The sequence below is a fragment of the Lathamus discolor genome, chromosome 1 (assembly GCF_037157495.1).
Source record: "Lathamus discolor isolate bLatDis1 chromosome 1, bLatDis1.hap1, whole genome shotgun sequence".
In the NCBI taxonomy this organism is placed as follows: Eukaryota; Metazoa; Chordata; class Aves; order Psittaciformes; family Psittacidae; genus Lathamus; species Lathamus discolor.
Window position 1 is genome coordinate 625,682 of NC_088884.1, and position 26,801 is coordinate 652,482.

The window sequence follows — 26,801 nt, forward strand, 5'->3', positions numbered from 1 at the left end:
GGATTACAGGCAGGGAGTCACAGGAGTCCCAGCACTGACAGGGCTGTGTTCCAGTGCTCACAGCAGCACAGACCTCCAGCCGACACACGTATAGACGGCAGAGATCCCTGGGCTCTCAGGTGTCCAAGCATCGTGCACCCATGTCTCCTGAGCCAAGGAGCTGCAGCCAAGGACCCATGGTGTCTACCCCAGCATGTAGAGGAGAGCTTGGGAGCCTCAGAGCAGAACAGGGGTGATGGAAACTTCATCTGCCCCGACTCAGTGCTTGGCTTCTGGCACGTGGGCCAACTTGGGGCCCATTTCAGGGCCACTGTACAGCCAGGAAGGCAACTGGACCAACATCAAATGTTTCTGCACAGAGGTTAGAGAGGCACGAATGACAGCAGACACCCGGGAAAGCCTGGCTTTCACCAGGAACACCGGATGAGAGAGCTTCAGAGGGAAGCTACTGCTCATAAGCAACACGGGACTTGTCTCCCCAGACACCCAGAGCTTTTCCAAAGCCCTCATCTAAGCACAGACTTAGGTCCAGCGAGTCTGGAAGCTCTGCCATGCAGCCTGGGTCTTTCTGGACAGCAGTTAGATATACTCAGAGATACAACCATGTTATCAGCCGTGCTACACAACAAGGTGGAGAGAGCAAGGGAGGAGATTGTCTGTGCCACAGCCAGATGGCAGAAAGGAGAGCAGAGGTACCCACACTGCATGGGATGTGGGCTGCAGCAAATCTGTACTGCAGACCATGAAGCAAAAGGGGAAGTGGTGGAAGCAATTTGATGCTGAAGGGTGCTATGGGTGCATTTCTTTGCATGAGAAAGTCCAGCAGGTCAGCATTTGGTCACAAGGGCAGCACAGGCTCCAGGAACACATCTAGGGGCTGCAGGAGACACAAAACCAAGGCCACCAGGTACACAAAGCCAGGATGTGGGCAAAGGACACCCAGAGCCTGCACTGCCAGCAGAGCCCGGCCCAGTGCTGGAGCCCTCCAGGCATCCTCTTATTGCTGTTTAAACTGTCCTTTGCTGGAAGGGGCAAGCAAGGGACCAACACCCCAATGTGTGGCTCGCTGGTTACTCCTCTCCTGGTGGGAGCAGTATGTGTTCAACAGCAAAGACTTGGGGAAACCCGCTGCTGTTCTGAGGGAGGTGAGTGAAAGACAACAACTTCCTACTGGGGCTGGAAGCACTCAATTAGTCACAGAATCAACCAGGGTAAAAAAGAGCTTCAAGCTCATCAGTTCCCCAGCACTGAAAAGGCCACCACTGCCCCATGGCACTGAGGCCTCGTCTCCACGGGGTGTGAACCCTTGCAGGGCCGGTGCCTGCAGCCCTGCCCTGGGCAGCCTGTTCCAATGCCTGAGCACCCTCTGGGGCAGGAATTGTTCCTCAGCTCCATCTGAACCTGCCCTGGGGCAGCTTGAGGCCGGTTCCTCTTGTCCCATCCCTTGTTCCTTGGGAGCAGAGCCCAGCCCCTCCTGGCTCCATCCTCCTGTCAGGCACTTGTAGGGAGCCATCAGGTCCCCCCTGAGCCTTCTCTTCTCCATCTGAACCCCCCAGGTCCCTCAGCCATTCCCCATCACACTTGGGCTCCAGGCCCTGCACCAGCTCCATTCCCTTCTCTGGCCCCGCTGCAGCCCCTCAATGTCTCTCTTGAAATGAGGGGCCCAGAGCTGAGCACAGGATTCGAGGTGCAGCCTCACCAGTGCCCAGTGTAAGGGGAAGTTCTATGAATTTCCTGGTGACACCAGTTTGTACTGGGCAGAGTGATCCGCCCTGGGTTGGCAGGTGACATCCTCTCTGGGAGGCTCAGGCTGCTTCGGCATGCTGAGATGTTGCAATGACGGTGTGAATCCCAAGCCATGCTTCAGCCTGTGGCTGCACAACCAGCTCCTCACTGCTCCTCAACCTGCCTCAAAGTCACGGTAATAGCAGTAATGATGATGAATGCTGCGCCTGAGCTCCAGCCACCAGGTGCCAGAATCAGGACAGGTTCGGGCTGCTGCAGCAGCCAATTCTGACCGAGGCTTCTTCTTCCCATCCCCCAGATGCACCATCCCCAGTGGGGAAGGGAGGGAGAGCAATAACGAAACAACTTTGTGCTGTTCCCCCATCGGCTTCGCAGGCTCTTTCTGCACCTTCTCCAGAGTTTAATCAAAGTGTGTTTACTGCCTTTCTCGCAGCGAAACGAACCACTGCTGTTTCCATGACAGCGCTGCTCGGAGCAGCGCCGCCGCGGCCCAGCCAGCCCCGCTCCGCCGGCGCTCCCGCGGCTGCCGTCCGCCCTCCCAGAGGAACAGCACGTGGATCCCAGGGCCGGAGCACCACCCAGGTGTGGCAGGAGCAGGCCACAGCCCAGGCTCCCCAAGGAGACCCCGGCAGCACTGCACAGGCAGGCAGGCAGAACCGGAAGCATGGTTCAAACAACCCCAAGCTGCTGCCTAATGAACCGAAGTGTAATCAACACTTGGAGGTTATTTAGATGTGCTGGTTCGATGTTAAATATTCATGTGAAAGAGCCAAAGCTGGCAGAGTGCAAATGTCTGCACAGCTCCAGGCTGAGAGGCCACATTTACATTTTAATAGTGGAAAATTACAAAGCAAACTGGAGAGGGTGCAGAGCATCTCCCCTCACGCGGTGCATCATCCCAGGTCGCTTGTCCTTGTCCAAGAGGCTACTCCAAGATACCTCCTAGCTATCTTTTTGAGGGTGCTGAGGCGCTGGCACAGGGTGCCCAGAGAAGCTGTGGCTGCCCCACCCCTGGCAGTGCTCAAGGCCAGGTTGGACACAGGGGCTTGGAGCAAGCTGCTCCAGTGGAAGGGGTCCCTGCCCGTGGCAGGGGTTGGGACTGGATGAGCTTTAAGGTCCCTTCCAACACAAACCAGTCTGGGATTCTGGGATTCTATGAAAAGTACCATGATGAGGCAGACCAGAACCTCTCAGCCCCCAAACCAGAGCTGCCCCTCCTCACTCCACCTGAACGCAGCTCTCCCACCTTCCTGCTCAGCATCAGCCCTTCACAGCTGGAAACACATTTTACTCTGCATTTGTAAAATTTCAACTGAAACCTAAAATACTTGCGAGTTAAACTCACTAGTTTTCCCCTCCAAGCACTCCTGACATGTGCTGGCAATTCACCTGTGAGTGATATTATGACAGGAGATGTTCAGCCTTTCTCTTCAGATAAAATCCATCACCCTGGTGCATCTCAGCACTGGACAGTTTTGCTGGCAGGAGCCTGGTGCATTTTTCATTCCTGTATTTCACCTTGTCACAGGCAGCACACAAGATCCTGCTCACACTGTCAGGCTCTTGCTAAATCCCCCAGAGGAACCCCCTAAGTGGTCAGACTCACAGGTGGCACACCAACAACAGGAAATTATAACTATTCAAAGAGGGTTTCTGACCCGTCTTTGGAACCAATCCCCACACCCCTCTGTACTGGCAAAAACTGCACCCGAGACCAAGCTGGAGCATTTAACACTCCCCCCAGTCCCACGGGCAGCACTAGCGCCTGCTCGCTGGTGTACTGCAAACCAGCAGGTTGAAAGCTGCTGCAGCAAACTTCAAAAGAATTTGCAATGCAGCTTGTGGAGTCGTGGCCTATATTGCTGATACTCCTGCCACAGCTCCAGGGATGGGGAGGCAGCTCTGGAAAGGGCAGCGGATGATTCCGAACCCCGCAGAGAGCTCAGCTCCATGTCACTTCTACGGAAAGCTGGGAAAAACGGAACTAGGACGCTTATCAGTTAATGAAAAGGAATGAGAATATAACTGATACCAGCCAGGGTGGCCTAGACAGCTCACGTCTTGCTGACAAAGGTACCTGCTGACATCATAAGCCAGGTGAAACTGCTGCCCCTGAGATGTTCTGGTTACGTGCTGCTACTGGACAAGTCATCAGAGCACATTTTAGCAGACACAATGATGAAATGTTAATGGCAAATAACAGAGGGGACAACACCCAGTATTAGCCAGTCCATCAGTGCCTGGTACAGTCATATCTGTATCTTTTACTTCATCAATGCTGTAGAAAAATACAGATTGTGAGCCACAAAAGTACAGGTGAAGCAGTGACAGGTGCAGTGACACTGGCCAAATGTCTTTGGTCAAAATGGGCAGATTTAGATTGGACATAAGTAAGAAATATTTTGTGAGTAAGGCAGTGAGGCGCTGGCACGGGGTGCCCAGAGAAGCTGTGGCTGCCCCATCCCTGGCAGTGCTTGAGGCCAGGTTGGACACAGGGGCTTGGAGCAAGCTGCTCCAGTGGAAGGGGTCCCTGCCCGTGGCAGGGGTTGGAGCTGGAGGAGCTTTAAGGTCCCTTCCAACCCAAACCACTCCGGGATTCTATGACATACAAGAAAGAGTATCAACACAACAAAATCTCAGGCATTTGTTAAGGCAGGATCATCCCGACGCGCTTCAGCACAGCCTGATGCACGATGAAGCATGTGGGAAACACAAATGGAGTTGCACCACGTAGGACTGTTCCTTGAAAAGAAGCGAGACCGAAACAAGCCCAAGAGTCCTGACACAAACCATATGAAGAGAGGCTCCAGGACAGATGCATGAGCAGACAACCAGCTGGTGTGTCAGCCCCTGAAAGTGGCAGTGTTCACCCCTAATCTTATTATAGAAAAAGGCATCTAAATTCAGTCTACACTTCTAAAAATAATGTTAAACCCCAGAAAGTGTTCAAAATGAAGCCCTGCAATGGTTCAGAAGCTGGTCAACCTGATCTGTATTAAGCAAATACTGAAACGGTAGCTATTCTGTGTTCTGGTTTACCAAGGTGACGGAGTCACAGTCACATTTGTATCCTGGGAAAGATTCCTTGTCCAGAAGTTTCTGCACTGTGTCTGAGCAACAGCACCAGGGGCAGGCACCGCTTCTCTTCGGAGAAGGGAAACCACAATGTGAGGAGCTGCTGGTCTCAGTTGCTCAAGCTGGTTGAGGTTACTCAGCCCAGATTTTAACTCAGTTTCCAAACAACTCCTGCCTCCAAATGCAACCCAGCTCACTCCTCCCAGCCAGGAGTGATTTCTGCAGAGTATCTGCGCTCTGTGACCATCCTGTGACCTGCGCTGTGGAACATCCCTAGTCTGGATGACTGAACTTGTGCCAAGAAGAGCATGAATCTTGTCCCTCTTCTGCTGTAATTAACACCAGCATCTGGCAGGACCCAGGGGCTGCTCCACTTATCCCACGATATTTTACTGCATTTTCTGCAGAGAACCAGACCCTTTCTTGGGAGCTGCTGAGCCCAACCTCGCAGAGCTTAATGTTCTGTCTGACAATAGTGAGCAAAAAGCTCTCATTTTAGAAGGCACACAAGAAAGGAGGGCCCTGCCAGCTCACAGGTTTCTAAGTATCCTCATAAATAGAATAAGCTCAATAAGAGCGTCCACATTTGTTACACATTCCAGGAAACTGGACACAAATAGACAAAAAGAAATCAAGCTTTCCGTTATACAATACCACATTCACGGCTCCACACAAAGATTTGCAACATCTACCTCATTTAGCACATTCCAAAAGTGTCTCCAAGGGGAAAGGTTTGAAAGAAGAAGAAATGCCACAGCCTCTACTTGTGCTTGTCACACACGTCTGTCTGAGCTCTCCTACAGCACAGCTACAAGTAAAAGTTCCCTCTGAACCTGGCACTAGTTAAAACACTGTTCACACACAGGATATCATAACAAAATCATAGAACAAAAGCAGACATCCTTGTGCCACTGTAGAAAGCCCCACCTCAAAAAAGACATTGTAGAGACAGAAGAGGTCAGACCAGAGCAACAGGGATGGTCAAAGATCTGAAATGGCAATGTGTTTCATCTATGGTGACCATTATGAGCAAGTTACTGAAACTTAGTGACAAGTGATATGAAGTCATAGTGTCCTAAGGAAGCAAAATGCTGTCTTTTAAATCCTTTGGGGTGGATTTCTCCTTTTTATAAGGGAGAAACTTGAAGAATCAGCAGCATTGGAAGATATAAGATGTTTACCACGCTGGGCAATCCCAGACTGAGCTCCCACAGTTTCTGACAGCTTCACAGCACATGGATATACCTGGGATGGGCTTCAGATAAAGAGGGTACTCAAGGACAAGGAGACACCGATCTTGGGTTGGCTCCAGGACACCCTCGTTAATCAGAAATAACTTATTCTTTGCTTTGAGCTATAAAACGTCATAAAGCTGAGATTGTTCAGCAACGGCTGACAATTAAATGCCCAAAGTCTCCTGTAACCTACCTAGTACATCACGCTCTTTAATAAGCTGGTGTCAGCTCACACAAAAAAGGGTCTAGGGAATGAGGCCATGTGCACCTGGGATGGACACCTCACGAGGAGTTGCGCAACCAGCTTGTTTTCTGAGCTTTGCTATGTCCAATCCGTATTTCTATGCCTAAATACCTTGAAAGAAATTCACCCAAAGCAGGAGAGAGAAGGGTCCTGCCAGGGACACTGCCCATACAGAGCTCACGTACACTAGGCCTGTGCGGTCTCAAGCAGATGTGAGCCAAGAGACCAACACATCCCAAAAGCAAGGACCACCAAGGGGTCACTGAGGGATGGGGCTACTTGCCACCCCTGCCAGCACACCTAAGGAAAACGTGTGTTGTTATGGAGCACTTCAGTTTGGCAAACAAAAGCCAGTGATCTCATCCAGAGCTGCAGATGCTCATCCTCCAACAAAAGGGTGTCCCGTGTCATGTGGGGTAACTGTCTGAGGCGCCTTATGACTGATAATGAATTAATTCCTTTGACTTGAAGCTGGTGGTTGCTTAGTGACCATGAATCATGACCTGACTATATTACATGGGGAAGACAGCCCCAACCACTCTTACGTACGTGTAACACTTAGGGCTGATTTCTCAGTATGGGACTACTGTTATATTGTTCCCCCAGAGTAACTTTCATGTAGGGAGAGAAAATATGAATGAAAAGCAGGAGGTTGTAAAACATTTGCAAACCAATGGAAGTCATAACCCCACAGTTGAGAAGTCAGGCACCTGGGGTAAAACCCCCGTTTGGACTAGAGGGGCAGAATGAAGACACCAGTGGGTGCTGCAGAATGTATTTATTCTGTGACTGTGGAAAAGAATTGAAATCAGTGTGAAGTTACAGTGCACTCAAGGGGAACTCAAGCAGTAAAGAGAAACAAGTGCTTTGCAGAATGTAAGGAACATCAAAAAAAGCTTTTGGGTTGTTCTGTGGATGCAGAAGTGTTCCTGAAAGAAGCAGGAAGACACATTTGTGTCAGGACAACAAAGCAGAGGCAGCCACTGAGGCAACCACTAATTCTCTGACACAAATACATTAAAACTTGCAGGCTAAGAGACCTTGCCCAAAAGATGGCTCATGAAAACTACTGAGGAGCTGGCAGAGCACCCAGCTGATAAAAACCATGTGCAACTACCACCACTGCAAACGTGGTGAAAACCGGGGCCTGTGGTGCACAGCTGACCTTACTGAGTCACACGTTTCACTGATAAACGTTGACATGGATTTAAGATTTGAACACCACTGGGACAAGCAAATGTCCATGCCAGGAGGCCCCAAGGTTCAGACACTAGCCTGGTTGCACTGTTTGGTACTGGCCAGCTCCTGGTGTTCTCATTCAGCACACAGCCCTTTGCCAGTGCCTTTGCCAGGGGCTGTGCTGGGAGCCAGACACCCAGCTTGGGGTCACCTTGGAGCAAGCTCTCCTTTCACAGTCCATGCAAACCACTGCAGATTCCTCGAGCAGGGAGCAGGTGGCCTGGGAACATCCCCAAGGCATCACCAGTAAATGCGCTTAACTGAGATCATCTCCAAGTGTGCTGGAGTGCTTGGAGCCAAGGCTCTGCGGCCACATGCAAGGAGACCCTCCTGCTGCTTTGGGAAATGGTATGGGCTTCCCTCTCTGCTCCTCAGAAACCATTCCAGTATCAGCAACAGCAGAGGCTGGACTGACCAACAAGCATATCCACCAGGATATGCCACAAAGAGTCTGTTGGTAGCACTGAGAAGTCATCAGGATACAACCTCTCAGGTCCAACCAAGACAGTAAAGTGCAGCAGTTGCTATGCATGGCAATCTCTGTCTGCAGAGCCGTAAAACATGAGAATAAGGAAACAAACAGAAGTGATGAACCAGCCCTGCTGCGAACTAAGTTGAGTTAGGTGGATTCCTTCAGCTGAGCTATTTTTACTGGGTGGTCTTGCTTAGCATGAGCAGCTGCTGAGCATGGGAAGCTGAAGTTACCTCCTTGTGGCCAAGGCTCCAGCAACCCCCACCTAGATAAGGGTGAACTTCATTTCCAACTTGTGCTTAGGCTCAGGCCTAGACCAAGGCCTTGAGACCAGCTGCATCCATTAGCAAAAGCAACAAATCACACAGATAAGAAAAAATTTAAGGCAGCCTCAACAAAAGGACCCAGTGATGGTAAAGAACCCAATGATGGATGAGGAGACCACAGACCAACATTCACCACTGGACCAAGAGGTGCATGCAAGGCATTGAACAGTGTGCGATGGTCAGGGGCAGGGAGCATGAGGATATAAAAGCCCAGCTCAAGATGCTCCTATTCCTGAACCACTCAATTATTACGTTATTTTCTAAGAACTGGACTTCTGAGGCTGTGCTGTGGGAAACCTGGAGCAAGAACGTTCTTTAACAGCTCAGGTCCAGTCTCCACACGTTTTCTACTTGTAAGAACATGTTCTCCCCCTGCCATATTTGCAGCCCTCAACTCCAATCTTGGACTCCAGTGCTGGTGTCTGGGATGAAATACACAGCACTGACTGAAGGGATGGAGACCTGAGCACAGGGAACCACAGCAAAGCCCACATGGGAAGTCCTGCAGCCCTGCGGGCTGTGAAGAATTGTTACTGTCCCCCTCCGCATCCACACTGGGCACTGCACTTCAAACTGCATTGGCCCTGCCTGGATCCGTGAGCTCAGTGGCTGCCTGTCAGCAGATGGAGCACATCGGGTGTTCTTCTGGAACACAGTTTCTGGGTTATTTGCACCTGAAAAATTCAATTCCCACCCTCTAGCATTGCTCTACATTGCACAACAAAGCACAGCAGGCACGGACAGTCAGCTCCACCACAGAAGAGCGCTCCGGATCCAGACAGAAACACATAAACGCTCCAGGAGCCTGGAAGTACAGCTGCGTGCTAAGGGCTGTCCTGCAGAATGGAGCAAAAGCTACTGCAAACCATCCTTCCAAATCAGCCCAAACACAGCAGGTCCTCTCCAAATGGTTCTGATGGTGGGGGCCACCAATTCTTGTCTCAGAGACAGACAAGTGCAGCCTGACACTGAAAACTTGAGAAGATTCATAGACTGGTTTGGGTTGGAAGGGACCTTAAAGCTCCTCCAGCTCCAACCCCTGCCACAGGCAGGGACCCCTTCCACTGGAGCAGCTTGCTCCAAGCCCCTGTGTCCAACCTGGCCTTGAGCACTGCCAGGGATGGGGCAGCCACAGCTTCTCTGGGCACCCTGGGCCAGCGCCTCAGCACCCTCACAGGGAAGAGCTTCTGCCTAAGAGCTCAGCTCAGTCTCCCCTCGGGCAGGTTCAAGCCATTCCCCTTGGCCTGTCCCTACAGGCCCTTGTCCCAAGCCCCTCTCCAGGTTCCCTGCAGCCCCTTTAGGCACTGGAGCTGCTCTCAGGTCTCCCCTTCAGGAGCCTTCTCTTCTCCAGGCTGCCCCAGCCCAGCTCTCTCAGCCTGGCTCCAGAGCAGAGCTGCTCCAGCCCTCGCAGCATCTCCATGGCCTCCTCTGACCTCACTCCAGCAGCTCCACATCCCTCTTGTGCTGCTGCCCCAGAGCTGGATCAGGGCTGCAGGGGGGTCTCCCCAGGGCGCAGCAGAGGGGCAGGATCCCCTCCCTGAGCTGCTGCTCACACTCTGGGGATGCAGCCCAGCACGCGAAGGGGTTCTGGGCTCAAGAGCACACTGAAGCCAGGGCATGGGGAGCTTCTCCTCACCCAACACCCATTTCTCCATTAGCCAGCACTCCCTCTGCTCCCTTCTCTACCAGATTCTCTGTTTCAGTATTTCTTTACCTGTTCTGATACAACTATTAGAGCAAAGGCCAGACCCAGCAGAGCCCACTCCTCAACCCAGTAACGCTGCTCTGCACTCCCAGTCACACGCTTGCACCTCTCAGTCCATAATGAACTTCAGAAAACAGTTTTTCCTTGCTCGGGCAGTTCTCTGCCAGCTCCCTTGACCCTGGGTGGAAACCATCTGGACCTGCTGGTCTGCCTGGGCTCCGTCTGCCACTGTTACCTGACCTACTTTACATAAACAGCCCTTCCCGAGGCAGGAACTCGCTGGACCTGAGGTGTTTCCCTGCCTTTGTCCTGACACTGTTTCAACAAAAGCCACCGAGCCAGTCAGTCGCAGGTTCAGAATGAATCATGGATGATTCTGGCTGGAAGCGACTTTTGGAGGTCACCTGCTCCAAACCCCCTCTCATAGCAAAGAGTCACTTTTCCCTCAAATTAATAGGGAGGCTTTCTTGCAAGCACTGTCCACTGACATCAGTTTAAGGAATTCTCAGGCTTTTCTCCATGTCCTTTCTGGTGCTTAATCTTCCCGAAACTCCTCAGCAGCTGATTGTAGCTATCAGCGATGCCTTGCTGAGAAAAGAAGCGATGAAGGATGTCCTGGGGCCCAGGTTGCTACACTCACAGCCACTTCTGAGAACCAAGATCAATACTTTGTGGCTGTTTCAAACTCCACGAGCCTTTTTTCAGCTGCTGACCCAATGACTCTGTACGTTCTGCGGAGGCTGACATGCTGAGAGCTGACTGTGCGCCGCTTCCTCCCCTGCTCCACAGAGCTCTGGACCAGCACATTCTTGGAATAATTCAAGAAAACTCAACAAGTGTTGATTTTATGCCTGCCTAAAGCTCAGTTTTGCATGGAACGTATTGCACTGTCATACCCACCCCACAGGAGGACAGAAGGGATGCTGCAAGGAAAAAGGCCAACCAGAAAACCCTAAAATATTCCTCCATAAAGAAGTAAGTACAAACAGAATGGCTGCGGCTTTGCTGCTTTGATTTACAGGAGCTTTAGTGTGGGGCAGCTGTACAACCATTATCCCTGCTGAGACAGAGGATGTCTCCTCCTTGCTCCTGCCCAGTTAACAGCTTTAGCAGGAGAGGATCTCCAGTATGAAATGGCCTCAAGGATGCCGAGGGCGAGAACTATGTAAGGGATTTTATGGAAGAGCTTTTCAGAGCTACTCCAGACTAAATGTTTGGCTGATTCTTGATCTTGGCAATCTCAGCAGTCGGAAGCAAGCACTGGACTGAATAAACAGACTGGATCCTGATGCCCCAGGAGGAAAGCGGCTCTGTCCTGCCACTCCCCCACCCAAAAGTGGCTGCAAGCTGCAGCTTCCACCCACCACTGCCGGCAGCACCAGGAAACCACCATCAACACACAGTCCCATAGCCCTGGGTTCCACAGCAAGATTCAGAAGGGAGAAAAGGGGGAAGAAGAAAGCTCAAACTCACCAACATCAGACTCTTTGTGGGTTTTGATGATTTCAGCCAGTTCAAAATTGCCTGCAATGATGGCCACCTGCAATGAGAGGAGGGGAGAGAGGTGAGCGGCTCCGAGCAGCACCAGTCCTGCACAGGTTCTGCCATATGGAATAACAACAGCTGCTTCCCATGGGATGCGGAGCCAGTGATTGTTCTGCCTCAGCTCACCCAGTCAGTCATCCCGAAGTGGAAACACGCCCTCGCCACCACAGGGAGAGCGTATGGCCATGGCTTGTGCAACAAGAGAGGCCAATAGCTTGAGAGAACCCTTCCCTTCCGAGCCTGGTGGTGCTCATATGCCTGACACCAGCCAGGACTTAATCTCAAGTCTTGCAGGTCCTGACAAGATGCTCTGGGGCCTGAGGCTTTCCAGTGAGTCCTGGTTAGCTGGTGAAAGGTGACTTGCCCATAGCTGAGCTGCCTGCACACCCCACCTGAACCATCACAGGACTAAATCCTGCCCCCCCCCCAGGCTGTGCTGGCCAAGGAACCGCTTCCACTCACAAAGCTGCAGCAGCACTTGCGCCAGTAAAGCCACGATGCTTTAGACAAACATTAAACATTGCTTTGCCCCCACCCATCCCATGGCTTCTCTCCACAGGAAGGATCTTGGAGAACTCAAAGGAACGAGAGAAGTGAGAAGCTGACCTTGGGTCTGCCAGAAAAAGGCAGAACTGGTCTGTCTTACTCCAGGAACTGCTGCTGCGATGCTCATGTCCTGAGAAACTGCAGAACACCAGCAGCCAACACAAAGGGAGGTTAACACGTGAGTAAGAGGAGAGAAACTGAAGTACCTACGCTCCTGAAGGGGCTTGGAGCAAGCTGCTCTAGTGGAAGATGTCCCTGCCTAAGGCAGGGGGCTGGAACTGGATGAGCTGCAAGGTCCCTTCAGCCAAACCAGGCTGGGATACCATGACTGGTGAAATCACTTGAACTCTTTGTTGATTTGTGCACATCTACGGGGGTGTGATATAATAGGCATCACAGAAACAGGGCGGGATGGCTCCTATGACTGGAGTGTTGGAATGGAAGGTTACAGGCTCTTTAGAAAGGACAGGCCCAGCAGGCAGGGAGGGGGAGTTGCCCTTTATGTTAGGGGTAGGCTGGAGAGTATGGAACTCTGTCTGGGGGCAGGTGAGCAGTTTACAGACAGTTTGTGGGTCAGGGTTAAAGGGAAAACAGCCATGGGAGACATTACTGTGGGGATCTGTTACAGGCCGCCTGATCAAGGAGAACCTGTGGATGAAGCACTCTACAGACAGGTAGGAAAAGCCTCACACTTGCAGGCCCTTGTTCTCATGGGGGATTTCAACCACCCTGACATCTGTTGGATCGATGGCACTGCACGGCACAAGCAATCCAGGAGGTTCCTCGATTGTGTGGAAGACAACTTCCTTCTGCAAGTAATAGAGGAGCCAACAAGGAGAGGTGCCATGCTCGACCTTGTGCTCACCAACAGGGAAGGGCTTGTTGAGAATGTGGTACTCCAGGGCAGCCTTGGATGCAGCGATCACGAGGTGGTCGAATTTGAGATCCCCAGGACAGTGAGAAGAGCGTGCAGCAAGCTCACTGCCCTGGACTTCAAAAGAGCAGACTTTGGCCTCTACAGGAGCCTGCTTAGTAAGGTTCCATGGGATATAGCCCTGGAGGGCAGGGGGGCCCAAGACTGTTGGTTGATATTCAAGGATCACCTGCTACAAGCTCAGGAGTGCTGCATCCCAGCTAGAAGGAAGTGCAGCAGGAGGGCCAGGAGACCTCCTTGGATGGATAAGGAGCTGCTGAGGAAAATTCAAGGGAAAAAAGAGGCTTATAAAAGGTGGAAGCAAGGACAGGCGGCCTGGGTAGAGTACAGGGATGCTGTCCGGGAAGCTAGGGACCAGGTTAGGCAGGCTAAGGCCCAGTTAGAATTAAACCTAGCCAGGGATGTTAAGGATAACAGGAAGGGATTCTACAGGTACGTAGCAAACAAAAAACAGACTAGGGACAACACAGGCCCCCTGAGGAAGCTCTCGGGAGAACTGGCTACACAGGATTTGGAGAAGGCTGAGGTTCTGAATGACTTCTTCGCCTCGGTCTTCACTGGCAAAGGCTCTGACCGCACCACCCAGGTCTTGGAAGGCAGACACAGGGACTGTGAGAATGAAGACCTTGGGCCCACTGTGGGAGAAGATCTGGTTCGAGACCATCATAAAAACCTGATCGTACACAAGCCCATGGGACCTGATGGAATCCATCCGCGGGTCCTGAAGGAGCTGGCGAATGAAGTTGCTAAGCCACTGGCCATCGTATTTGAAAAATCATGGCAGTCAGGTGAAGTTCCCGACGACGGGAAAAGGGAAATAGAACCCCCATTTTCAAGAAGGGGAAAATGGAAGACCCGGGGAATTACAGACCAGTCAGTCTCACCTCTGTGCCTGGTAAAATCTTGGAGCACATTCTCCTGGAAGGCATGCTAAGGCACATGAATAACAACAAGGTGCTTGGTGACAGCCAGCATGGCTTCACTAAGGGGAAATCCTGCCTGACCAATTTGGTAGCCTTCTATGATGGGGCTACAGAACTGTTGGGACCGGTCTTGTTTAACATCTTCGTCGCTGACATGGACAGTGGGATTGAGTGCGCCCTCAGCAAGTTTGCTGATGACACCAAGCTGAGTGGTCCAGTTGATACGCTGGAGGGAAGGGATGCCATCCAGAGGGACCTTGACACGCTTGTGAGGTGGGCTGATGCCAACCTTATGAAGTTCAACCATGACAAGTGCAAGGTCCTACACCTGGTTTGGAGCAATCCCAGGCACAGCTACAGGTTGGGCAGAGAAGAGATTCAGAGCGGCCCTGCAGAGAAGGACTTGGGGGTGCTGGTCGATGAGAAAATGAACATGAGCCGGCTGCAGTGTGCGCTTGAAGCCCAGAAAGCAACCATATCCTGGGCTGCATCAAAAGGAGCGTGACCAGCAGGTCGAAGGAGGTGATCCTGCCCCTTTGCTCTTGTGAGACCTCACCTGGAGCATTGTGTGCAGTTCTGGTGTCCTCAACATAAAATGGACATGGAACTGCTGGAACAAGTGCAGAGGAGGCCACGAGGATGATCAGGGGACTGGAGCACCTCCCATATGAAGACAGGCTGAGGAAGTTGGAGCTGTTCAGCCTGGAGAAGAGAAGGCTGCATGGAGACCTCAGAGCAGCCTTCCAGTATCTGAAGGGGGCCTATAGGGATGCTGGGGAGGGACTCTTCATCAGGGACTGTAGTGACAGGACAAGGGGTAATGGGTTAAAACTTAAACAGGGGAAGTTTAGGTTGGATCTAAGGAGGAAATTCTTTCCTGTTAGGGTGGTGAGGCACTGGAATGGGTTGCCCAGGGAGGTTGTGAGTGCTCCATCCCTGGCAGTGTTCAGGGCCAGGTTGGACAGAGCCTTGGGTGCCATGGTTTAGTGTGAGGTGTCCCTGCCCATGGCAGGGGGGTTGGAACTGGATGATCTTGAGGTCCTTTCCAACCCTGACTGTTCTATGATTCTATGATTTCTTATATATCTGAGAAAAATAAACTCCAAAGCAGAGCTGCATCACAGCCAGAGAAGGCAAAACAGTGTTTTCAGAACAAGGTGAAAAGTGTTCTTTCATCATGTGAAAGAACCACAGGGAGATGTGTGGAAGTACATGAAACCCAGGACTGCTTCTCATGAAAATGAACTGGAAAAACTGCTCTGGACTAACCTGGTACATCCCTCCATGCAGTGCCCCTGGAATCTGTACCCCCTCTGCCCTTCCCATCCCTCCCAGCAATCCCAGTCCCCACTGAGCCTCCCAGACGATTCCCTCACCCAGCAGCACTCACAGCCGATGGGGGAAGGAATAGCTGGATCAAGCTCAGCTGGGCGAAAAACAAAGTGCCTGAAGAAAAGAAGCTGTGTGGAGACCTCAGAGCAGCTTGCTGTGTCTGAAGGGGGCTACAAGAGTGCTGGAGAGGGACTCTTCATTGGGAACTGTAGCAATAGGACAAGGGGTGATGAGTTCAAATTGAAAGTGGGGAAGTTCAGGTTGGAGATAAGGCAGAAGCTTCCCTGTGAGGGTGCTGAGGCGCTGGCACAGGGTGCCCAGAGAAGCTGTGGCTGCCCCATCCCTGGCAGTGCTCAAGGCCAGGCTGGACAGAGCCTTGGGTAACATGGTCTAATATGAGGTGTCCCTGCCCATGGCAGGGGGTTGGAATTAGAAGATTTTAACCCAAACCATTCTATGATTCTATGTTGCAGCTCAGAGCATGAAAAGGTGTCAGAACAGGCTGAGATTTGCCTGTCCATGCTGGGACCATCAAAACCTCCTTTTTAAGCTAGGGTTGGCATTTGAGAGGAAAGCCTTGGATGAGGCAGGCAGCAGAAACCAAACCCTCCCAACACTGGCAAAGTCAGAGCAGTGCTGGCAGCTCCAGCTGCCAAGCGCTTCCCTGCCCTCCCACCACAACAGCTTTAGGAACACGAGGTTCATTTGCATTCCACCACCAACTTGTGATGAAGGGATATATTTAACGTGGTGACTCAGTACAGCACGCACACCTCTACTATCATCCTTTATCAGCAGAAATAGTCTTACTATCCTCAGCACAACAGTGATTATGTGGAGGGTTTTGTGTTTCTGAGGCCCAGAATTTGTGCTCCACCTCCTCAGCTGGAGCTGGAAGCAGTCGGTGATGGCTGGATAACAGGAAACCTTCCCTCTGCCTTTGGCAAATCAGGCCACAGCAGCAAAGTCAAGTACGAACCTCTGGTTTTCCCCAAGCTTGTTTCAAACCAGGATCTTTCTCTGCCTCTCCTTACACACACATGTACATTTACCGGGTTTGCTCTCCCAAAGGTCACATTCTTTGAGCAGGCTAAGAAAGGGCAAATGACTGCATTTGTGTAAATCTGAAAGCACATCTAACCAAACTGATGAAAGAGTGGAAAGGAGAAATAAGAGAAAGCATTTCAACTTCAAAGTTCCTCAAATGAACAAGTAACACATGGTTCATGATCTCTGTGAAAATCCAGCTTCAAAGGACCAGTTATGAGACTCATTAGATGCGCGATTTGGGCATGATTCCCAGGATGCACAGTGTCTGTGCTGCAGAGGAGCAGCTCCGGCCAGTGCACGCTCCCCAGGGCCCCCCAGTCCAGCTGCAGGAGGTGAAGGTCTCTCACCATTGCACCCGCCACCCGCAGCAGGCCCAGAGATGTGATAGCAGATGCTCCAGGAGCTGCCCCACTCCCTGCCTTGGAAGCATTACAACTGCCAGGAAAGACGAGAAGAAACACACTGGATGAGAAGCTGTCAGCAGCATAACGTCATGTAAATCCCCAGGGCAGGGAGGAGAGCCCTGCTGGTCACACTTCTCAATCCAACCTGGAGAAAGCAAACGAGATGAAAAGGTTTCACGTGTTGAATTGTCACCTTGGCTGGTGCTTCCCCAGCCATGGAACCACCATGGCAGCGTTCCGGTACCCACCTGGCTGTGCTGCGCATAAAACCCTGTGAGAGGCTGCACAAGGGAGTGTATCAGTGAGCTCTAAGTTAAAAGCAACAGCCTTTGGGGACAGGTAAAGAAAAAAAGGAAGTCTCAAGGATGGAAATTCCAGGAATATTTCAATATTCCACTGCTAGCAATGTTAGTGCTCATACAGCAAAGAGAGAGGAATTGGGGGCTATCAGAAGATAAAGTCTGACTTCCTCACAGAAGATAAATGATCCGATGTCAAGCAATGAGCCAGATGTTCCACATGGGAATGCCATCTTAACATCAGAGCCAAGCTACTCATCCTGTTGATGCCATGGAGACAGCAGACCTCATGCATCCAGAGTAATGCACCATTCCCTGTGGTGAGGAAGGGATGGGTCCTGCAACATGCAAAGCCCACAGACAGGCTGCCACCACTGGATATACCACCTTGTAAAGGTCTCAAAGAGGAGACCAAGGAACTTGGGAGGCAGAAGAGTATCAAAACTTATCAAAACTTATCCCGGCCACGCGAATCTGAAGCAAAGGAAGCATCCGGTTGGCATAAAAGCTATTAAGATCTTCACAAAGTGGGAAGGAAGAAGAGAAGAAGGCAAAGAGCTCAAGTTCAGGGGCAGGAGTTCACAGGTTTGATGATACATTAAAAAGTGACCTGGATGAGGGGATTTTCTAGCTTGAGAAATGAAAGACTTTCTGAATCAAACCAACCTCCACTTTCTTTGCTCCTTATGGAAAAGGCACGTGGCAAATAAGGAGGCGGCTGGTGACAGGCATGTGGCTTCACTAAAGGCAAATCACCTGACAAACTGGTGCCCTTCTACAACAGAGTGACAGCGTTGGTGGGTAAGAGAAGAGCAGCTGATGTCAATTACCTGGACTTGTGCAAAGCCTTTGACACTGTCCCGCACCACATCCTTGTTTCTGGAGAGATTTAATGGATGGACCACTCAGTGGATAAGGAATTGTCAGGATGGCTGCACCCAAAGAATTGAGATCAGCAAACTGATGTCCAAGTGGAGACCAGTGATGAGCGATGTTTCTCAGGGGTCAGGGTTGAGACTGATCCTGTTTAACATCTTTGTCAGTGACGTGAACAGTGGGAACAAGCACCATCAGCAGGTTTGCTGATGACATGGAGCTGTGTGGTGCAGTGACATGCTGGAGGGAAGGGATAGGATCCAGAGGGACCTGGACAGGCTGGAGAGGTGGGACTGTGTGAACCTCATGGAGTTCAACATGACCAAGGTCCTGCACACAGGTTGGGGCAATCCCCAGCACAAAGTTTGGGGGAGATGGAGTGAAGCAGCCTGAGAAGGACTTGGGGATATTGGGTGAGGAGAAGCTCCCCATGATCTGGCTTCAGTGTGCGCTTGAGCCCAGAACCCCCCATATGCTGGGCTGCACTCCCAGAGCATGAGCAGCAGCTCAGGGAGGGGATCCTGCCCCTCTGCTGCGCTCTGGGGAGACCCCCCTGCAGCCCTGATCCAGCTCTGGGGCAGCAGCACAAGAGGGATGTGGAGCTGTTGAAGCAAGGCCAGAGGAGGCCATGGAGCTGCTGCAAGGGCTGGAGCAGCTCTGCTCTGGAGCCAGGCTGAGAGAGCTGGGCTGGGGCAGCCTGGAGAAGGCTCCAGTGCCCAAGGCCTCAACTTCTCCAATTATTGAGGATTTTTGACCTCTCCATTATCCCAGAGAACACAGATTGGTTCTTTTTCCTCACCACAGCTGACCCTGGTAGCACTGCTGTACAGCTGGACCTGTTGAAGTTTCTCGCTTTTCCAGGCCAGACTGACTTCAGGCATGTTCTACATTTGTTCTAGATTTCCAGAAATCTGGCAATCCTACTAGGTCAATCCTACTGCTCACATATGGCAGCTCCATCTGGTTGCCATATGAGCATCGAGCCTAGATACGTTCACAGCAGTGTGTGCTGCCATCCCATTGCAGCTCATCTGCAGTGTTACCGAGGTCAGTCACTCTATGACTATGCTGTAGACCCAACACCCCCTGAAGGCAATAGACAGAGCTCCTGTGGTGAGCTACACAGCTGATCTGGGACAAACACATCTCAAATGCCCTCTGTGCCTGCAGACCAGCCATGTGTATGCAGGAGATCCAATGCTTCCAACACCCAGCTTGCCAACACAGCAAATGAGCACTGATTTTCTCCTATGGACCACACCTGGAGCTCTTGATTTGGAAGGGGCCCTTCAGCCAGGCAGCTAGACTAACATTCTGCCACATCTGCAAATGGGCTGCTTCAGATAATGGGTACATGTAAATACAAGGGAAACAAAACTGTCCAGAGCTTACAATCATCCAGCTCCAGGCTAAGAGAGATGAAGAACATGCTCAGTATTGTCAACTGAGGCACATGGAGGCACTGGAAAAACATGATGATTCTCCTAAAGAGATGCATCGCAAAACTATCCTATCACCTGGTATTGATACTGAGACTGCTCAGCCTGGAGAAGAGAAGCTGCATGGAGACCTCAAAGCAGCTTCCAGTGTCTGAAGGGGGCTACAAGGATGCTAGGGAGGGACTCTTCATCAGGGACTGTAGTGATAGGACAAAGGGTGATGGGTTCAAACTGAAAGAGGGGAAGTTCAGGTTGGAGATAAGGCAGAAGCTCTTCCCTGTGAGGGTGCTGAGGCTCTGGCACAGGGTGCCCAGAGAAGCTGTGGCTGCCCCATCCCTGGCAGTGCTCAAGGCCAGGTTGGACACTGGTTGCAAGCTGCTCCAGTGGAAGGGGTCCCTGCCCGTGGCAGGGGTTGGAACTGGAGGAGCTTTAAGGTCCTTTCAACCCAAACCAGTCTGGGGTCTTATGACTCTATGCTGTGATGTCCCCCATCCTTTCTCTGAATACTTCTGAGAATCAGGAACAAACCATAAGGAGGCACCTTGGAGCCGTTATGCTCAGGAAGCCTTTGAGCTGGAGGAGGAGAAATGGGACTTCCAGACTGAGGCAAGAACCTCACTTCTCTCAAGACTGGCTTTCCCAGCAGGGCTGATAACCCTCAGTAAGGACGGGCAGTGGTGTGTTACCCAGGAAGCACCAGTACGAGCATCAGCAGCAGCCTTGGCAAGGGGGTGTCACCTCTCCTACACCCCACTGTGACTCCTGCAGGCCACTGCAGTGCTGTGCTGGCAGGCACACAGGGTGACAAGTGCCATGTCCTGGAGGCACAACTTCCATGAATGAGTTGTGCTGCAGAAGGACTCCGGAAACGGGCCTCAGCTTCCTGCAGGGACCAAAGATGGGCTGGGGGCATCTCCAAAATTCAGGAGATGAGTCTGCAAAGGAAGAACAACAGATTTGGCTAAAGTCATGACAGCATCTGCACAAAAACCTCCCAGTGACACAAAGCATGCCTTAAAACATCAAGTCACACAGTTCCTTGTCACAGGGAGCTGAATGCAAGGTCCATGGCTGGTCAGTGCCTGGAAAAAGAGTTCCTCAGACACAGGAAGAGGGGAGACACAGCAGTGAGGGTGTTTCTTGTCTGCTGTATTCAGGCAGACATAAGATGGATGGTGCTGTCTAGAGCAGGCAGAAGAGGATACAGAGGACAGGCTGGTCCTCCTGAGGAAGAGTTGGTCAGTTTGGTTTTGGGTCCAGCCAGCACTCAGGGATGCCCCAAAGGGACTATGCAGCAGACAAGGGTCCTTACCACCAGAATCAGAGATGGGTCTGACAGACCTTCCAAGAGCCTCCAGGCTCAGCCTGAGGGCTGGGAAGCGCAGGGCTCCCCATGCAAAGCACAGGCTTGTATAACATCTGTAACCAGAGGCAACTGCTGCAGGTCAGAGAAGATTTCAAGTCAGCAACATCATCTGGATAATCAAAGCGAGATGGATCTGACTCAGAATTAGCTCAGTCTCACACTGAAGACTGGAGGAGGAGTGGGAGGGAGCCAGGAGGCCAGAAACCTGATCAATTTTCACAAGACAAACTTCAAATGAAAAGAGAGAAAACAAATCAAATCCAATCAAAGGAGGCTTTGAAGGAAGCTCAGAGCAGGTAAATTGAGAAAAAAATAAGTAGCAGTTCATTAGGCAAATGGAAGCTGCTCCTTGGCAAGCAGAGAGCCCTGTGCTGTAGCCAAGGAGAGCCCCGTGCTGCAGCAGAGCCCAGGGCTGCGGCTGAGACCAGGCACGTGTCCCCAGACCACACAGGTGGCATGTGGGAGAGGGGGGTGCACATCCTGTGGACTTGGGGGTGCTGGTTGATGAGAAAATGAACATGAGCCGGCTGCAGTGTGCACTCGCAGCCCAGAAACCAACCGTATCCTGGGCTGCATCAAAAGGAGCGTGACCAGCAGGTTGAAGGAGGTGATCCTGCCCCTTTGCTCTTGTGAGACCTCACCTGGAGCATTGTGTGCAGTTCTGGTGTCCTCAACATAAAAAGGACATGGAAGTGTTGGAACAAGTCCAGAGGAGGCCACGAGGATGATCAGGGGACTGGAGCACCTCCCGTATGAAGACAGGCTGAGGAAGTTGGGGCTGTTCAGCCTGGAGAAGAGAAGCTGTGTGGAGGCCTTAGATCAGCTTGCAGTATCTGAAGAGGACCTATAAGGAGGCTGGGGAGGGACTCTTCATCAGGGACTGCAGTGACAGGACAAAGGGTAACGGGTTAAGACTTAAACAGGGGAAGTTTAAATTGGATATAAGGAAGTTCTTTGCTTTTGAGGGTGGTGAGGCACTGGAGTGGGTTGCCCAAGGAAGCTGTGAGTGCTCCATCCCTGGCAGTGTTCAAGGCCAGGTTGGACATAGCCTTGTGTGGGATGGTTTAGTGTGAGGTGTCCCTGCCCATGGCAGGGGGTTTGGAACTGGATGATCTTAAGGTCCTTTCCAACCCTAACTGTTCTACGATGCTATGCTGTTCCTGAGCTTCACCTGTGTTGAGGAACAATGAGAGTTCACAGCTGAGCTGAATGGCAAAATATCAACCGGCTTCAGTGCTTCCTTCCAGGTATTAACACTGAACACGTGTAATCTATATTTGTAGCATGACATTTATTCATTCCCATGACATCACAAGATCTGACATCACCAAATTAAAAATCCAAACACCATCAGCTAAAATTTAATTTAAATTAGCAAAATGACAGTTATCTGAGACATTCTTTAACAAAACCACTCCATTTGGGAATATTCTGTTGCCTGGGCAACGCAAAGTTCAGCCCATGATGTCTATTTTAAAGCAACAAGATACAAGTCTTTGAAGAAAATGCATCTAATAGCCTGTTTGTATTGCAGCAAAAAGCCAATACAAATGGAGTGTTAAGATAACAAAGTGTAAATCTTTAAGGCTTTAAGGGGAACCATTCATAATATTCTAATTCCCAACTACAGTGTGACAGATGCGGAAGAGGTTGAGAAAGGTCAAGGTACAAGATGGCATGCGACAAGCAAGGGGTACAAAGACAAAGTAGGATGGCTTCAGCAACATGAGCACCAGAGGCTTTGCTGCCTTTTCCTTGAGCTTTTCACTCCACACATGGCTGCAGCCACGCAGCAGTTATCACCAAACCAGTTGGGCCTTCACGCACTACTGGGGACAGTATCTGCCTTCGAGCCTGTTCCTGCAGCTTTGCTTTTTGACAGAGACCTGCAGAGCCTGAACTGAGCTGCCAAAGCCTTGCGAGGAGAACCCCGGGCACTCGCGGTGAGCTCTGATCATGTGGGACAGCTCGGGAAAGGAGAGGAATTCCAACCAGCTCTAGACACGTGCTGCAAGGAGCAGGGCTCTGCTCCTCAGGGCAGGGAACCTGATTGTGTTTTCCAGAAGAGCTCTGGGCAAAGCAGAGTTTGTGAACAGAGCTGAGCAAAACTAGTGATCTGTAGAGAGGAAACCAAGTTTAAGGACCCAGGTGACTTCCAGAAGCAGACAGCAGGCCAGGCTTTGGGCAGAGCACAGGAACTGAAGATACCACATAGCTGCCTGCAGAAATCCTGACAGCCTTTGTGACATTCACAGAAACGAGAGAAATGAAACCCAGCTGAAACTGCTGCCAAGTGATGAAACACTGATCACAAAACTAATCCCTGACTGTCAGATGTATGCCGAATGGATTTCACAGGACCCTCCCCCAGGCTCAGTAGTACTCAATTCTTTCATTAGCAACCTGGATGAAAGAGTGCAGAATGCGCTTATCAAACTCCTAGATTAGACCAAGCTGGAAGGAGATGCAAAGTCATTAGAAAATTCGAATTGAAACGACTGTTGGAAAGTCAAGGAACAGGCAGAGAGTGCAGAGATTTAGTCAATAGAGACAAATGTAATGACAGTTTCTTTACAGGGATTGCAGAAGATGGAGCCAGCCTCTTCTCCAAGGTGTACAAAGAAGAGTCAACGGGCACAAGGTGCAATGGGCACAATGAAAAGGCTCTTCATGAGGAGAGGAGCTGAGTACAGGAACAAGCCCCAAGGTGGGAGCACTCCAAGCCTGGCTGGGAAAGGCTCTGAGCAGCCTCAGCAGCCATGGGGCTGGTTGGTCAGAGGAGGAGGAGGAGGAACAAGGCCAGTTCAGGAGGCTCAGTGAGTCTGAGACACTTGGCACAAACACAAGTGAGCAGGGCTGGAGCAGCTTGGAAAAGAGAAGGCTCCTTAAGGGGAGACCTTAGAGCTGGGAAGCAGGAGAGGGGCTTTGGACAAGGGCCTGTAGGGACAGGCCAAGGGGAATGGCTTGAACCTGCCCGAGGGGAGACTGAGCTGAGCTCTTAGGCAGAAGCTCTTCCCTGTGAGGGTGCTGAGGCGCTGGTACAGGGTGCCCAGAGAAGCTGTGGCTGCCCCATCCCTGGCAGTGCTCAAGGCCAGGTTGGACACAGGGGCTTGGAGCAAGCTGCTCCAGTGGAAGGGGTCCCTGCCTGTGGCAGGGGCTGGAACTGGATGAGCTTTAAGGTCCCTTCCAACTCAAACCAGTCTGGATTCTTTGATAAGCCAGGAACCAGCAGGCAGTGTCGTGCTGAAGAGAATCTGAGGATTGCAGGATCAGAAGCTGAAAATGAGTCAACAAAGTCACACTGTGGCAGAAAAGGGAAAACACACCAGGATTTACAATTAGCAGCCTCACACGTGCAATGTTACCGCCCTGGCTCCATGCAGAACATGTTGGGTTTCAGACGCAGAACACTACTTTTAGCAAGAGAATAAAAGATACACGTAAATCAATAGTAACGATCAGATTATGCTTTCAAGGTCTCTGCAGGAAAACCTGTGTGTTCTGGATGTTCTCAGCCTAGAGAACAGATCGGGTGGGAAGGGGTGATCTGACTGCAGAAACAGAAAAGGCAGCTGCAGCGAGGACAAAAATAATCTGCTCCCAATAAGCATGGAAAAGTAACTGGCTTCAAATTCGATAGGGAAGATTCAGGTTGGATGTCAGGAAGTGCTTTTGGAGAGCACAGGCAGCTTCCAGCCAGGAGCAGACCTTGGGAGTGCAGCACCCAGCACAGAGGGTCACAAGCAGGCGAGCAACACCAGCATAACACCTTCAGACAGGGCTGATCCTGGGAGCTGGGGCACAGGGGCCCAAAAACCACCCCTCAGGTTCCTTGTCAGCCACAGCTCTAGCACCTCCTCCAGCAGGCACCGGGATCTGGGTAAAGAGAATGCAGGGAAGGTGCCAGCCCCAGGCTTTGGGAGTGTTCGGGGTGGTCTCCTGCAGCATCCCTTTTGCAGAATGGGACAGGGATGGCTTGGGCAAGTGGGTGATGAGGTAGGTGGAAAGCTGGCTGGACAGCTGGTGATGGGCCATACGGAGTCCAGCTCGTGGCTGGTTACGAACCAGGTCCTCTGGGAATGGTATTTTGGACCAGGCTCCAGGTGCCCACACCAGAAATATCAACAACTGGTTCTGAAGTCACCAGGGCAGTTAATTATCTCCTCTGATCAGGGTTGGAGCCTTCCCTACAACCAGCTACAGCAAGGTTTGTCATACGGCTGTTGTGGTTGACCCACAGACCTTCCAGGAACATACAGGGGCAGCACAAGGAACCTCCAAAACTTTCCAGACAAGAAAGATCCATCTTGACATTGAGAACACAGAGTTCAGACTCCATGGTGGTGATGTGAGGTTTAGAAAAGAAAACTAGGAAGTAAGCATTGTAAAGATGGTAAAACTTGCATGCTTCTTAGAAGGAAACTGCTGGCATCTCTAACAGGCCACTGAAAAATACAGTGCCAGGCAGGTGATGGCCTGACAATAAGGACTTGGACTTGTCCTGGGCTTTATGTAGGGGTGAAGGCAACTGTAAAAGCTACTTTTCTTAAAAGGTGAAAAAATGACCCAGAGGTTCAAAGTGCCACCATGTGACACCTGTATTAGCCCCATCAGAGACCTGGGCCCTCAGAAAGAACACACAAGCAAGTCTTTAAGACATCTGAAAACCAGTGAGGAAAAACAAAGTGAGACCTGATGCAGTGGCAGGCACAAGCCAAGAGAGATGAAACCAAAGGACTTGACGCATCCAGGGCAGGGTCTTACCCCCACCTCACACCAACCACACGAGCAGCTGGGACTGATGAGAAGAAGATGCACAGGAACAGGCAGCAAAGACGAACTCTGTGGTGCAGCTACTGAACAGCAGCAGCTTAGGGTTCTCCTGCTGTTTACAGGAAAAAGAGCAGGGCTCTCCAGCAAGCTTCCAGCCCCACACAGGGCAGAGTGCAGAGAGACAGGAGTGGCCCAACCTCTCTGATATGGGGATAGAAAACCAGCAGTTATCTCAGAGAACACAGAGAAGTAGAACACATGGAATCTTCTATGTCTCCTCTTTATAGAAATTAGGACATCCCAGTGTGGATGGGTGGACAAGCTAGATGGAAAAAACTGGTTGGATGTTAAGGTTCAGAGTGCAGATGTTAATGGGTCATTCTCTACCCAATGGCCAGTGACTGGAGGACACCACAGAGGGCATCAAGTTTGCAGGTAACACCAAACTGGAGGGAATGGTCAATAGCCAAAGGGACAGAGGTACCATGCAGAGGGACCTGGGCAGGCTGGAAGAATAGGTCAGCAAGACCCCCATGAAGCTGGAAAAGTGCAATGCAAAGTCCCATGTCTGGGAAAGCAGCAGCTTTGCAACAACACAGGCTGAGGGGCAGCTCAGCAGAAGAGGCCCTGGAGGTGTTGGTAGACAACAAGCTGGATCGGAGCCACAGGGATAGGGACTTTCTGAGCAGAGGGAATCTCCTTCTCTAGCACATGTGTTAACAAAGACCCCACCAAAGCCTTGCTCATGAGCTGGTGTTGATGCCCAGAGTAGCACAGAAAGGCTCTCATGCCGCTGGTCCACAGCGCCAGGCATGGATGATCATTCTGGTGACGTTCAGCTTGCAAAAGTGAATGATTTCATTTCCAAGTCAAATCATGCAATTTGCATGCTCCAAGAGGGACGGAGCCACACAGCATTTGAAAAGTCTTCTGCAATCATTCTGTCAACCTGGCATTAGGGGAAGGGGAATGAGAAACCCAGAATGCTGCAGCTGCACTCAGTCTTTTTCTAAAGACCATGAGAAGCTGTGCACAGGTTGACCTTTGAGGTATCTCATGCTAGGAAAAAGCTGTAGTAGTTAGGGTGAATACCCATGAAAAGGTACCTCTTGAAAAGAAGACTCATGAGTCTCCACTCTCCAAAGAGGCAAAACACTACCCAGCATTGCCATCCTGAACTTAACCTTGTGAATCCAGGACTTCAGTTCCCTGGGATCCAGCACAAGCCACCGGTGGGAGGGAGAACATCACTGACTGCCTGAACCACCACTG

At 51.2% G+C, this 26,801-nt stretch overlaps 1 protein-coding gene across 9 annotated transcripts in view; it reads right to left on the bottom strand.

Moving 5' to 3' along the window:
* The window catches only part of SHANK3 (SH3 and multiple ankyrin repeat domains 3), a 322,687-nt gene that overhangs the window by 222,219 nt on the left and 73,667 nt on the right, over positions 1-26,801 (bottom strand). For all 9 annotated transcript variants that reach the window (XM_065695522.1, XM_065694720.1, XM_065692333.1 and 6 more), the window contains one exon: positions 11,516-11,582. In XM_065695522.1, the coding sequence (XP_065551594.1) occupies positions 11,516-11,582 (67 nt within the window). The remainder of the gene's footprint in view (positions 1-11,515; positions 11,583-26,801) is intronic.